General features: G+C 45.6%; 4 protein-coding genes across 4 annotated transcripts; all 4 read left to right on the top strand.

The window, feature by feature from the left end:
- The first annotated feature begins 7357 nt into the window (after positions 1 to 7357).
- Positions 7358 to 8582, top strand: LOC127529656 (uncharacterized). Its single transcript, XM_051933934.1, has 3 exons — positions 7358 to 8011; positions 8120 to 8337; positions 8432 to 8582. The coding sequence occupies exons 1-3, from the start codon at positions 7608 to 7610 to the stop codon at positions 8551 to 8553; spliced, it is 744 nt and encodes a 247-aa protein (XP_051789894.1). The 5' UTR covers positions 7358 to 7607; the 3' UTR covers positions 8554 to 8582.
- A 101-nt stretch (positions 8583 to 8683) lies between these two features.
- On the top strand, positions 8684 to 10182 carry LOC127529631 (uncharacterized). Its single transcript, XM_051933817.1, has 3 exons — positions 8684 to 9119; positions 9214 to 9538; positions 9619 to 10182. The coding sequence occupies exons 1-3, from the start codon at positions 8881 to 8883 to the stop codon at positions 10180 to 10182; spliced, it is 1128 nt and encodes a 375-aa protein (XP_051789777.1). The 5' UTR covers positions 8684 to 8880.
- A 4-nt stretch (positions 10183 to 10186) lies between these two features.
- LOC127529630 (uncharacterized) lies at positions 10187 to 11232 on the top strand. The gene is made up of 3 exons (XM_051933816.1): positions 10187 to 10400; positions 10513 to 10722; positions 10835 to 11232. The coding sequence occupies exons 1-3, from the start codon at positions 10187 to 10189 to the stop codon at positions 11200 to 11202; spliced, it is 792 nt and encodes a 263-aa protein (XP_051789776.1). The 3' UTR covers positions 11203 to 11232.
- A 379-nt stretch (positions 11233 to 11611) lies between these two features.
- Positions 11612 to 12521, top strand: LOC127529629 (uncharacterized). Its single transcript, XM_051933815.1, has 2 exons — positions 11612 to 11847; positions 11930 to 12521. Exons 1-2 carry the CDS (start codon positions 11612 to 11614, stop codon positions 12519 to 12521), a joined length of 828 nt encoding a protein of 275 aa, XP_051789775.1.
- Positions 12522 to 14003: the final 1482 nt, after the last annotated feature.

The following is a 14003-nucleotide window of genomic DNA, read 5'->3' as shown; positions in this document are numbered from 1 at the left end:
CTCCACGTTTTGCAGCTTTTTCATGTAACCAGCATTTGTCCCAGTACCTTTCCAAAAAAGTTACAGAAAGTGAGTCAGGCATGGTTGCTGTAGAATTTACAAAAGTAATATATAAACATAACATCCTGATTGAGACTGTCCACCCATTCACCAATCCATTTTCAAACCTGCTTTATCCAATTTTAACAACATCTGGCATAAGGTAGGAGGTATAAACAAGCGTTTAGAAGTGAGCTGCATGTAATTTCTGCCCAATTCTAAAGACACTTAAAACACCAAAATTGCGTAATGTGGACATCTAATTTTATATATGTTGTGCATTTTTTTGTCATTCTTTCTGAATATAATGGAATTTTTTGGGTGATGTAGTCTTATCCTGTGTTATGATTTTTTTCTTCCAAGGTTATGAATTTTTTAAGTTATAACTTCTATATCGTTTAGGCCCTAAAACATTAGGATTTTGTATTTGTGCTTAATTTTGTTTTTTAATTGTGGCTTTAACATTGGAGAAATTATTTTTGACATGTATAGAAATTTTCACAGCACTCTTTTTGTTTTCATAATGAGTGCTGTTTTGTTGAGCCCCTAAGGTTTAGGGAAAAGGGTCTAGCTGTAGACCGCTGAAAAGCCAATCAGATTGCATGTTTGTGTCACATGATTTATACAGCAAAAACTCCAAGACGGGTCTGCTTGCTGCCCTCAGCACCACTCGAAACTCCTACTACAAAACATGCCTCATGAGTAAAGTGATCCTTCTACAACCCTAACTTCACTAAGTATAAGGATGCTTTAAGAGAATAACGTGCAAGGTACTGTAATTACCGCACAGGAACAAACAGTCATACATGGTTTTAAATCAAGATTCAGGAGATGAAGTCAGAAAAGCAAGCTAAGAACATTGGTATTTCTAACAGAGTCCAAAAATGTGAATCACAAATCTGGGTCAAAAAGGACATAGCGAGAGGATCGAGAACCATGAAGTTGAACATTATTTACTAACCAATACGAGAGGCAAGAAGCAAAGTCAGGACCCCAAAAAAGTCAAAATCAAGAAATCAAATTCATATAGTATGTTGCAAACCAAGTTCTTTGAAGTAATATGAATACTGAGACCATTTGGAAATGTGTGATGCCAGCCTTTATCCTGTCGTGACGATGACATCACGTGACGTGCATCACTGATTGTTAAGCCTAGCACAACAAAAATGGTGGTGCTTATGCAAAAACAGTATGGCATTGGCAGAGAAAGAATTCAAAAAGAAACATTCATAAAAATGCTTCAGAACAAAAAATAAATGAAACCACCAGATTCCTTGACCTCAGAAACTCCCTATTTTTTACTTTGCAAGTTTTTCAGGCCAAGAAATTATTACAAAAAATAAAAATAAAATCCATGACAGATATGCCTTGGAATGCTCGTGTTTAGAAAGATGCAAATAACTGAGCATGTTGTGCGACATGTCTTGCAATTCAAAGACAGCTAAACATCCAATATGTGCAATTTGATTGGCTCGTCAACAGAGCAACGCTGTGGAGTTCTGCAATTTGACTGTACTGGGATTTAGGAATCACTCACTGGTTATTGGGAGATGTTGCCTGGAGGCACATAGAGTGACAAGTCCAATGCAGCAAATTTTAGCCAGCAGCACAGAGTTAGCATTGTGTAAGATTGTTGATACGTTCTCCAAAAAACCTTGTGTGTGTTTTTGGTTTAGATGTTACTTCAAGCAATTTAACAACTGTGTTTCTAACTTCGATTTTCGGTTACGTTTTGGTTTACAGTAAAGATAGGATTGAGTTTCTGGTTTTGACTTCAGCACACTTATTTGCTTACCTCTCATCTTCCAGTCCATGTTTCTCTACTCTTGTGGGTACCACTTGCAACCTCTTGGTACTACCACCTGATGTGTTGTCTCCATTTAGTTCTGGACAACTTAATCAAGTGTTTTTGGGTGCTGCCCTTCTTTAAGTTGATTGGCAGCATTGCACGTGCCAGAGATTGTGCTGCATGATGTCTCTAATGCAATGATATTTAAACCACCGTTTGTGCTCTCCAAGATTATGAACATTTTCTGAAAACGATTCTTCTAATTGATTTAGAATGAATAGTTTTTTTAGGCTTGTCTTCTGACTTTCAGTTTTGTTGTGATGATTGATCTTTGTCCTTCTGGGTTCACCTTGTTTGTTTATTTAGTTTTGTGCTTCATCTGCTGGACCCTTAATTTATGGACTTGTCTTCATATGCCTTTTTCCATGGTTTAGCTTTGGAATCAGGGTTTTTTCCACCTCAAGAATTCCAGTGATGACATTAGCTTCTCACCCTATGGCTTAGTTTTGCTTTGTAATTTTATTTGGGCCGTTTCAGCTGCAATTTCAATTATTTGCTAGTGGCACTGCTTTGAGCTCCCATTGTCGGGGCAGCGCTTGTGTCGTTGGCGTGTTCTCTGTTGTTGTGAACTGTCAGTCACGATGTGACAGGATAAAAGTTTACTTTCAAGGTCATTTTCTCATCTGAGTTCACAGATTCAATTCAAAACCTTTGTCTTTATTAAATTCTTTTTCCTAACAACCTTTCTGGTGTAGATTTTTGCTTTCGTTTTTTCCACTTTGAGTTTTGTCTTTGTCATTATGCTCTTTGATCTCCTCGTATTCGACTTGTTTCTGTTTTTTGAGCACATCTTTTCTCCTAAGTACTTTTAAAATCCACAATGCTCTTCTATCAAACATGACTCTCACCCTATGCCTGTTGTTTCCATCTCTTGGTAGATCAGTAAAATTCTTACAAGATGCAAGATGGTGGAGTGAGTAGGGCCACTGAGCCAGCATCCTAGCGTCAAGTCTTGATGCATTCTACATAGAGATTGCATGTTCTCACCTTGTTTGTATGGTTTTTCTTCCACATCTCCAAAGATATGAGCGTTAGGCAAATAGGCATTCCAAATGATTTTTGTGTGAGTGGGTCCTGAAATGGACTGGTGCTTTTTCTGAACTGGTTCCTTTCTAGCGCTCAGTATTGCCAAAGCTGATAGCCATAAAGTGGGTTAAGTGGATTTAAAAATGTTAGACTCTTTTGTCATATACCATGCAATTAAAAGTAGATTTGTATATATAATGGATGTAGGAAGTCTCCCTTCACATTCCTCATTTTAGTGCAATTAATAGATTAAAGCCAGTCCTTCTTATGAAGAGGAATTAAAAGTATTTTGCAATTATTTATTTAACAAAGATCAACAAAATTATAATCTCTGGATGAGAGAAAATTGCTGAACCCTTTTCTGGCAGGGATGCCGTAACGGAAGGACAGTATGGAAGGAGGCATAAGCCGGCGGGATGGAACTGAAGCAACTTCCCTTCCAAAGGGATAATCTAATGGTTAAGGCGAAGGAGTTGGTGTATCCAGGGCAGTTCCTCCCTCATTATGATAAATGTCAGTGCCCTGCTAGCGCGGACCCAATAAGGACACCCTGAGGGATTTATGAGAGTTATAGTCCTGAGTAGCAACCATGTTGGGGTGTCGCCAGAGGGCACTGCAGGGAGAGGGACTCCCTGCTTCAGGAAAGTTCTGTCCGGCCCGGATATGCTTCTGTTGGGCTTTGCCCGATACCAGAAGTACTCCCGGGTCTGAAATAAAAGCGACCTGTCCAGCCTCCTCCAGTGAGTTAGAGTCGGGAGGCAGAAGGCAAAGCTCACCTGGAGGAGGAATGGGAGGATTGGGGAAAGGGAAGAGTGAGGACTGACTTGTGTTGGAGGTATTTTTTAAAAATAAAAACCATTACTGTGCACCTGGATCTAAGTAGTGTGATGTGTCTGGGATTTTTGGGTTCACTGATGCCCCCTGTGTCTTTTACAACACGTAACATATAGATTAAGGAAAAAGAAGTGAAATCCACCAACAAGTGAATAAAGGCCAGGAGCAAGCTAAAATATTTTTTAAAAAGTTCTCTGATAAGATTTTGGTTGGGGGTGAAAAAGAAGAAATACCAAAAAACAGAGACAAAATATTTGTGAGCAATTTGGGTTCAACTGAGTATGAGTGATTAAGAACATAACATTTTGAGTAAGAAACGGCCATTTAGCTCAGCATGCCTCATCAATCTTTACTCACTTAAAGGCTTTAAATACTGTATCATAATATTGGTATTTAAATCCCCAAATTAACTACTATAGACATTTGCAGAGGAGGGCATCCCTGCTTTTGAACTACCCCTTGCACATTTTAATGTCTTATACTTCATAAGTACAGAACTGGCAGGCTATAAACAAAGTTCTCACAAACCACTTGTGCCGTGTTCATGTTCTGTTTGTAACAAACTATCATTTCCTTACCAAGCAACTGCTATCTGTAGGCTAAAGGATGTAAAGCTGGCAAACCCAGACAGTCCGACCCCCCAGCATACATACTCACCGATGATTAAGCTGATCTGACACTCAGGATCTTTGTATCCTCAGCTCATGACTGTGTCATTCACTACAGTGACTGAACCAATAACAAAATCCTAATGCAAACACTAACAGAAACAACAATGAGGAAATATGTATACAGGCACATCCAGCCTGAAGTGGTTGTAGAATTAAGTAGGCTCATATTAAGAAATGGAATACTTTATAATACATGTATGTGTATTTTGACTGGGAGGGCTACAAAACATTCTCAGGTTTAGTCTGCTTAAATGCTTTAATGACAAGTAAATTTACCTCATCATGTTCAGATTTTTTTTATTTGACACTTTACCTTTGTTTTTTTGCAGACATTTTCTCTTGGTTAATGATTCTTTTAAACCATATTAGCTGTTTTATACTACGTTTTAAACAGTACCACTTTAAAAATAGCTTAAAACAAATCACTTCAAACTTTTAATGCCATTTACAAATACAAATTAATTTGTGTATGGTTACACTCCTTTTTATTACTGAATTTATCAAGCAGTTTGGCTACCTATAACTGAAAATTGTTTTTTCAGTCTATAGTAATGATTCTGGGCAGTAGCAGTTGACAAAAACATACTGTATTACTAGATGTTCCTATGGATAATTAATTTAAATGTCAACTTTTTCAGGTTTTGTCAGAGAGAGAAGGCAGAAGTGACAGTACCTCTTCTAGAAGTGAAGAGAAGCCATGCCCTGAATGTGATGCCATGTATTGGCACAGCACTGGTTCAACTTTCTTAAAGGTGTGCTCTAGAACCTCTGGGAATAGCTGCCCATGTGTAAATAATAAAATAAGCCACATTTTACTCTTTCTGCAAGTTATTTTTCTTCAGGTCATTTTTGTTGTGTGGGGTGCATTGTGATGTGTTAAGAATTTGTTTAGGGGGAAACACTGGATACATGCCGCGACCCTAAACCCCCTCCCTCCAATGCGATGACAGATCTTTGATCTTGTGGCTCTTTGCACCATCTCATGAATTTCCTTTTTGAAATTTGCATTTATTTAAATAAATATATTTTGTCTTGAATACTCACCATAGGTTCACTGGAAGAAATGGCACCTGGTCTTAATCCCTCACTCCCTGGAATTGGGACTTTGGTGTTTTTGTCTTTACAGGAACCTTTTTGCAGCGCTTGATGCACTGTACACAATAAACAGCAAGACTAACAAGCACAGCCCACATGGATTGCGGAGAGCTGATCTTCGTGCCGAGTTCATTCCGAGTTCATTCCGAGTTCTCGGATGATTGACAAGCAGCAGTGTGCAGCAACGTGCAGCGATTGGTCGAGGCGATGTCTTGTTTCGAGTTTTATTGTAAAGGGGGGCCCGCTGATACTATTAACATGGTACCATTGATGTTACAAGGATTATAGAGAAGTGAAGTAAAACAGATGTAGTTTAATCTAATGAGAATTCATTTGTTTTGTACATATTAATAAAAGTATTCTTTTTTTTTTCATTTTAGTAAACTGGTTTCAGTAATATAAATATCTGTAAACAGTCTGGACAGAATTGCGTTATAATTATGTTTGTTAATAATAAATAATAATAATACTAATAATAAAAATGCTAGCAATGGGAAAATGCAGTGTAACAAGGTAGTTGTAATATTATTAAAGGCCTTAAAGAAAGTCAGTACTAGTATTACTAACCATTTGGTGCTCAGCAGGCTCCTATCAATTATGGAGAATCCACTACATCCATTAAACAGTGTCATCTCCAGACAGAGGAGCAGTTTCAGCGACAGACTGCTGTCACTGTCCTGCTCCACTGACAGACTGAGAAAATCGTTCCTCCCCCAAACTATGCGATTCTTCAATTCCACCAGAGGGGGTAAACAGTGAACATTATTCAAGTTATTGTCTGTTTTTTTTACGTGAATTTTTTATTACTCTTTAATTTAATATTTTTTGCTGCTGGAATATGTGAATTTCCCCCTGGGATTAATAAAGTATCTATCTATCTATCTATCTATCTATCTATCTATCTATCTATCTATCTATCTATCTATCTATATTTATTTATTTTTTTTGTGTGTCCCTTTACTCTTTCAGAATTCAGAATTAACAGTTTCTGGTATCTCATACCATGGCTGGCAGTAGTATTCCTACGTGAGTCTTTGTTTGTAGTAGCAATGTTCCTCTCAAAACAAAGGAATCTTTCTGTAATTGATGTACTGGTTGATTGCGTTGTTTTAATAGACCCAACATCACCTGCGGTGTTGACATGTAAGTATTCATAGGTTAAATATCCATCCATCCATCCATTTTCCAACCCGCTGAATCCGAACACAGGGTCACGGGGGTCTGCTGGAGCCAATCCCAGCCAACACAGGGCACAAGGCAGGGAACCAATCCTGGGCAGGGTGCCAACCCACTGCAGGACACACACAAACACACCCACACACCAAGCACACACTAGGGCCAATTTAGAATCGCCAATCCACCTAACCTGCATGTCTTTGGACTGTGGGAGGAAACCGGAGCGCCCGGAGGAAACCCACGCAGACACGGGGAGAACATGCAAACTCCACACAGGGAGGACCCGGGAAGCAAACCCAGGTCCCCAGATCTCCCAACTGCGAGGCAGCAGCGCTACCCACTGCGCCACCGTGCCGCCCAGGTTAAATATCGCGAAGGTTCATTTGAAAAAAAAAAACCCTTTTGGAATATTGGGTTTGGTGCCTATAGAATTTGTTCAAAGGTGGCGGTTTATCATCCTATTGTTCCCTTTTTCCTTTTTTCCTTTTTGCATGCTCAGTTACTCTTTATTTGATCTCTGTTGGAGGCAACGTCGCTTGGTGCAGACTATATGGTGGTTGTAACCTATTCGTTGTTCCCTGAAGGCCAATTTGTAATATTCTGAAATTTGTTTTAATTTCAGTTTTTGGTAACCTAAACTTTAAATGTAAATGTCTGCCATTTTCCTGAGGATCTGTTTCAGCTCGCTCGTTGCATTCCAGCTGGTTAAATTTGAAGAAAAATAGGTGTTGTAAAACTTTGGAATGGAACTGTAACTTTGTCTTGGTTTATCTAATTTATCCAGCTTGAACCCTGTGCCACAGTTCCGCCACGAGACCTCTGGCGAACTGACCCTCAAGGCCTCCGCCGAGGTGATCCAGGTCGCCAAGGCATACGGCCTGAGCGGCCCTGTGCTGTTCAAGGTCAAGTCGGCCGAGATGGTCAGGGAGCAGGCCAGGAGACGGGTGCGGGCAGCAGGTGGTGACCCCGGGGACTCCAAGCTGGTGCGCAGCGCCAGCGAGCTCCAGTTTGGACAGTACCGGGGTCAGACTTTTAAATGGTTGCTGACCCATGACCTCGGCTATGCCGTCATGGTGTTGGCAACCCACCTGAGGGAGCGCAAAGATGGCCAGGTGTCGGATAGCCCGCTGGCGAGCAATAAAAACGCCCTGGAGTCCTACGCCTGGCTCTTCCCCGACGTGAAGAAGGCCATCCATCGTCACCAGGAGAGAGACGGGTCGGCCAGGACTCTGGACGAGGGCAAGAGGCTCGTCGGCTTCGGCCAACACGGACACCTGACGTTTGAGGCCCTTTACGATACAGAAGATCGGGAGGCCAAGAGGTGAGAGACTTTTGGGTGAGGTCTGAGGGGAAGGGCACAGCAAGGTAGTTGGAACCCTGCTTCCATTTGTTCACCTGTTACCATTCCCGCTGTTGTACCCCAATGCAGTTACATCAAATGGCTCCGGCGCCAGACCACCAAAGTCGGGACCAAGATGCATGCACTCCAGCTGTATGTGCAGCAGAGAGACGAGGCGAAGGCGGCAGCAACCTCTTCCCTTCCCAAAACCACCACTGTTGCCCCCACCGCCTCTCTCTCTGCAGCAGCCTCCGTCATCGAGATTCCCGATGACGTGCTGCTGTCGGCCAGCATGGAGTTGGAGGCTGGTAAGTGACAGCCACCCATGGAAACTGGTGGTGGCTTCTTCACTTTTTTTGTTTAACCTGTTATTTGTTTGAATTTGTTAACAACCTTCCCCAGCATCTACCTCCCAGTCTGCAACCAGTGGAGGGCCCTTGCCATCCCAGCACTCCCAACCGACGGCTGATCCGGGAAAGCAGCCTTCACAAACGCTGTCCGTAGCCAGGAGAGAGGTGAGTTAAAAGGATGTGTTTGTTTGAATTGCATTGCCGGGAAAGAAACAGGCCCTGTCTGATCGCTTTTGTTTGTTTTTCTGTTGTTCATGCTGTCTGTCTCTCTCTCTCTCTCACACACACACACAGCTACTTTTTCCTGAGGGCTGGAGGAGTTCACTACCAAAAGAACAGCACGCGTGGTTAAGTCGGGTCCTTTTCACCAGGGGCAAGGACGAAAAGCCTGTGCTGACCTCCAACCTTCGCCTTTGGTGGCACCCTCCCGGCCCCCGCAACGTGTACCTCCAGCCCCCGACATCGCCCGACGCCTTTTTTCAGCGCCCGTTTTTCCTGTGGATGCCGTACCACATGTGGGGCTACAAGCTGTCCTGCACGGCGTGCAGCCACAGGTTGTCGGGAGCCGGACTCTACAGGACCGTCCGGAGGGTCCTGGACACAGATGGATGGTACTTTATGGCCACGGAGTACCTGGAGTGCCGGCGCTGCAAGAAGAAGGTGGCGGGCTGGTCGCAGGATATCTTGGATCAGCTGCACTGCACCCATCGGGATCAGTTTCCAGCTATCCTGACTTACAGGTCAGACAAGGAGTCTCCGATGGCTGGGTCAACTCTCCACAGGTAGACGGGCACACACGGGCAGTCCTAACGTCTCTGTTCTCTCTTAACACAGATTATCCTGCGACAAAAAGCTGATCGGGCAGATGCGTGAGCGCACGCTGGGCAACGGGGCCACCCGGCTGCGCAAATATCTGCTCGAGGAGCACGGCAAGACCTGGTTGGAGCGGTCCAGACTGTTCATGTTCGCGGTCACCAAGTTCATTACACCGGGTGCCGAGGCACCTACGACTCCGCCTCTACCGCAGATGACCCCGGTGCCCGGTACAAAGTGGTTGCTGTCCATCTATGCCAGGGTGGTGGCTTCGAGGCTAGATGAGACCAAGGCCCGGATCACCTCCATCTTTGGCTCAATCCTGAAGATGGACTCAACAAAGAAGGTGAGCAATATCGTCATCCTCTCCTTCCTTCCTTCCTTCCTTCCTTCCAGCTTACCGTCACTCTCCCTTTCATCGTTCAGGTGATCAAGAAACTAGCTGGTGCCACGGCAGGAACGGCAGCCTGGGTGACCAACGTGGGGAACGAGCACGGCCAGATCTTGATCAGCGTCCTCACTGCAGCCGAGGGCGCTGGCCTGCACCCCATGGCCACCGGGCTGATGCGGCGATACCGTGATGCCAGTGTGTCCCCGCCTCTGGTCCTGTATGTGGACCGAGACTGCTGTTCCCACGGGGGACCCTGCAAGGTGTCCCTCTTATTCAACCAGTGGGATCAGCTGGTGGTGCGGCTCGACGTGTGGCACCTGATGCGACGCTTTGCAGCGGGTGTCACCACGGAGAGCCACCCACTGTACAGCCTCTTCATGGCGCGTCTCTCGTTCTGCATCTTTGAGTGGGACCAGGGAGACGTCGCCAGGCTGCGACAGGCCAAGGCTGGCGAGGCCGGGGAACGATCCCCGAGGCTCCGGCTACGGAAGGATCCCACTAAAGGAGCTGGCCCGCAACTGCCGCCGCCGCACACGTGGGGCGGAGGAGACGGGCCGGCTCATCGACGAGATGCTGGAGGCCTTCGGGGACGCCACTGACACCATGGGTATCCCGCTTTTGGACCGCGCAAAAATACAGGAAATATGGAAAACTCAGAGGCGCCACCTCCACTGCATCCAGGACCCACCCGGCATGCACCTGTACATGCAGACCGGGCAGCTGGTCAAAGGGGGGATCACGCTGCCGGTGTTCAGGTGTGGCCGTGGTTCAACTTCGTTGGAGTCGTTCCACCTGCATCTGGACCGCTTCATACCTGGTAAGGGTGCTCAGAAACCTGTTCTTTGTGACCTGTGTTGTGCGAGGGAGTGGGTGGCATTGCATTTTTATCTCTTTGTCTCTCTCTCTCACTCACTCACCGTGTCTTTCAGGCACTTCAGCCAGCGCGGCCCACTTTCAGGCCTATCTGCTGGAAGGCCTGGCGCGGTGGAACGAGGACCGTGCGGCACAAGCAGTGGAGGAAGGAGACCGTGATATCGTCTGCTACAGTGGCCAACTCCAGCACTCCGTCAACGAGCTGAGCGACATTGTATATCGCATGAAGCTGGTTGACGATTACACCCGGCCTGCGAAGTACACTGGTGAGGCGGGCGTCGAGCTGTCTATCTCTCTCTCTCTCTGTCTCTCTCTCTCTCTCTCTCTCTCTCCCCTCCCCAACCTTTTCATTTTAAAACACTTCCCTCCTTTTCACAGGTGAGCTCATAGGTATCCAGTACCTATTTTCGCAGACCGGTCGAGTGCTGGAGGAAGTGATGGGCAGGGATCCCGACGCTCCGGATGGGACCGATACAGACGACGACGATGACAGTGTCGACGAGGGCTTCAAAGAGGACGAGGGGCCGGTGCAGGAACCTCTGGACAACACCGTCTTCGGCCTTGAGGAGGACTTCGCCCAACAACCGTTGTCGTCTGACAAGTCCCAGTCGCGCCTTGCCATCGGCGCCTCAAAGTCTGGGCCAGCCGACCAGGACACCTCCCCTGGAGACGAGGCCACTCAAAGCGTGTCCCACGAGCTGGTAAGTCTCTCCCGACGAGTTGTGCTATACCTGTGGAATATCTGAGGAGTGCTCCCCTTTCTCACTTTCGCTCTCTTCCCCCAACAAAATAGCCTTGGACCTGACACTGGCCCAGGTTACCAGCACATGGTCAACCTGGCCTGCAGTCTCGTAAAGCTGCGTCACCATCCCTACGTGACGCAGCAGCAAGTGGAGGAGATCGTCACCCTCTGGGAACGATTGCCGGAGGGCAACAAGGCCCCAGTTCGCTTTCTGCCACGCCACCAGGAAAGACTGGTGCAGGGGAGGTTCCGACGCAAGCACTCGCAGACCAGTGTCACACCGGGAGTGGAGAGCTTGCAACGGTAGGTGATCAACCTCTTTGGTGTCGCATCTTTCCTTTTGATGGGATATCGATGGCATGGCTGACTGATCTCTCTCTCTCTCCCTCCCACCCCCCGAATTTTGTACGTGTATGGTCGGCCAAGCCGCACAGATGCCAAACATCAGCCACCTTGTGGAGGCCGTTTGTGTACAGCTGTCCAGGATTCACCCCGAAGGAACCACCATCAGCGGCGTGAGGGTGAACCGCTGGGCAGCTGTGATGCGGGATTACATCTGCATCCAGGAAAATATCCTGACAAATCCGGTACTCGTGGCCCAGACACGTATCCAGTTATTCCCCCTCAATCAGCGCACCCTGGCACAATGGTAAGTACACACTGGACAAGTACCATCCACATGCCCCTCTCCTCCCTCCCACCCTGACTTACTTTGCTTTCTGTCCCTGTAGGCACTACACTCGCACCAGGGAGCTGGTACGGCGGGCTCTGGAGATGGCCGTGCCACAGCCAACCAGCTCGGCCCTTGCTTCAGAGCCCACCCCTACCGTTCGACCACGACCCACGGGCCCCGAGCTGTCCGCTGCACAACCACTACAATTCCATAACCCGCCTGACCTATCTGGTCAGGCGACGCAGCGACGTCGGGGCCCCGTGGATGTGGCACCAGCCATCATTGGGCACCCCCCCGAGCCACATGAAGCACCCGTCACCCAGCCACTCTCCCCGCCGGCTGACACTGCCACTGCTCCGCTTCCATCGCCGCCGGCAGGACCCTCAGTACCCCGCACCACTGCCTGGCGGCGAAAGAAAAAGGAGGAGGCGGACGAGCTGGCACGACAGCAAGGAAACCCCCCCAAGCAACGGAAAAAGATCGAAAATTACATTTGCAAGTGCTGTGGCCGTCCTAAAACAAAAGAGTTCGGCCACAGCCAATTTGGGGGGGAATTCTTTTGCTCCACCTCAGCCGGCAAAACTATACAGGAGTGGCTGGAGGAAAAGAGGAGGGAGAAGAAAAATCATGCTGGGGGGGATAGCCATTAAAGAATTGTATTTCTTTCTTTATTTATTTATTTGATTTGTAGATGGGCCCATACAGTGGTTTTTTTTTTTTTTTTTTGTTCACGAGGAGGTCTGCTGTTTTTACTTTTTTTTATTTTTATTTTTTGCAAATGACTGGCACTTTATATATTGTCAAGGAGGCCTCCCTCCTTTTTTTCAAGCTGTTTTTACTTTTTTTTTTTTTTGCAATGACTGGCAGGCCTCCTCTTCCTCTCAATTTTCTTTTTTAATTTTGGGCTACATCTACTGGTTCTCTACTCTGTTTGGTAGTTATTTTTTTATTGCAAAAATTGTTTGATATATATTTGTTTATATATAGTTCCTTGGATTGTTAGTTTGACTTTTATTTATTTATACTTATTTCATGTTATTTATTGTATATAGTTGTTTGATCGATTTCTATTTATTATGTGTATATATTTCATTTTATAAACCTTGTTGATTGAATCGTTGTGCCTGCCTGCCTGCTTCTGTCCAGCCGCCGCTTTAAGGGCTCTCTGTTTACCTTCCCGCGACCGCGTGGCTAATCGGCTATGCGACCGCCCCTTTCACCTTTTACGGACCCGGCTCTGCAGAGCAGGCGACCTTCTTCTGCCACGAAGATCGGCTCCCATTTTCAACCCTACATCCTGGCGTTAGTGTCTTTGCAGCAGGGTTTTTGTGTATTTGTCACTCCAGCTTTCTTAGCTCAGAGCTTCCAGGATGTTGGGTGTCATTTCCCATGCCAGGTCAATTCATCTTTTGGTGTAGTGCTTTACTGTTAGCCATTGTACAAATGTTTTTCGAATCGCTTTAGAATATTTTTTTAGTCCTTGTTGCATTTTGTTTGACTTCTAGGATTTTCCTTGTCAGTTTCCATTGTTCCACACCTTTCTTTCTTCTGGTCTACAAATTGCATAATTTCACGTATCTTTCCATTCTCTGTGGGTGCTCTGGTGCTTGGAAAGAGGAAGGTTTATTTTTGGAGAAATCTAGGACACTTATCTCAGCAAAGCTCCAGTTTTGTGTGTCACTGTGTCTGCTGCTTACCCTTTGTAGCAAAACAGGACTGCATCGGTGATGAGTTCAGGACATGTAGTGTTCACTCCGCAGTGTCAGTCAGGACACTGGTAAATGATGCAGAGAATTCCACACAGCAGTTCAGTATGAAATTATGACTGATTTACTTGAGAATATATACCCATATTTGAATAGGTGTATGTGTGGTCTACAATAAAAAAGGATATGTGAAACTTATTAGTAAATAACACAGAAGTCCACTAGATGTCAGTATAACTCAAATCAGGTACTAACTTAACGGCAGAATGAAATCCAAGTTCATCAGTAAACTATCAACAAACCTATAGTAAAGTACAGTACATTAGTTTAACAACAAACTATTATTTAAAGAATAGTGCTGCATGTAAATAACACACATTTACAACACATACACTCTACACAGTACACATTAAACAACTTTACGTC

Source organism: Erpetoichthys calabaricus, chromosome 11, assembly GCF_900747795.2.
Source record: "Erpetoichthys calabaricus chromosome 11, fErpCal1.3, whole genome shotgun sequence".
Lineage (NCBI taxonomy): Eukaryota > Metazoa > Chordata > Cladistia > Polypteriformes > Polypteridae > Erpetoichthys > Erpetoichthys calabaricus.
The sequence above is the reverse complement of the archived record's forward strand: the minus strand, read 5'-3'. Positions and strand labels throughout refer to the sequence as shown.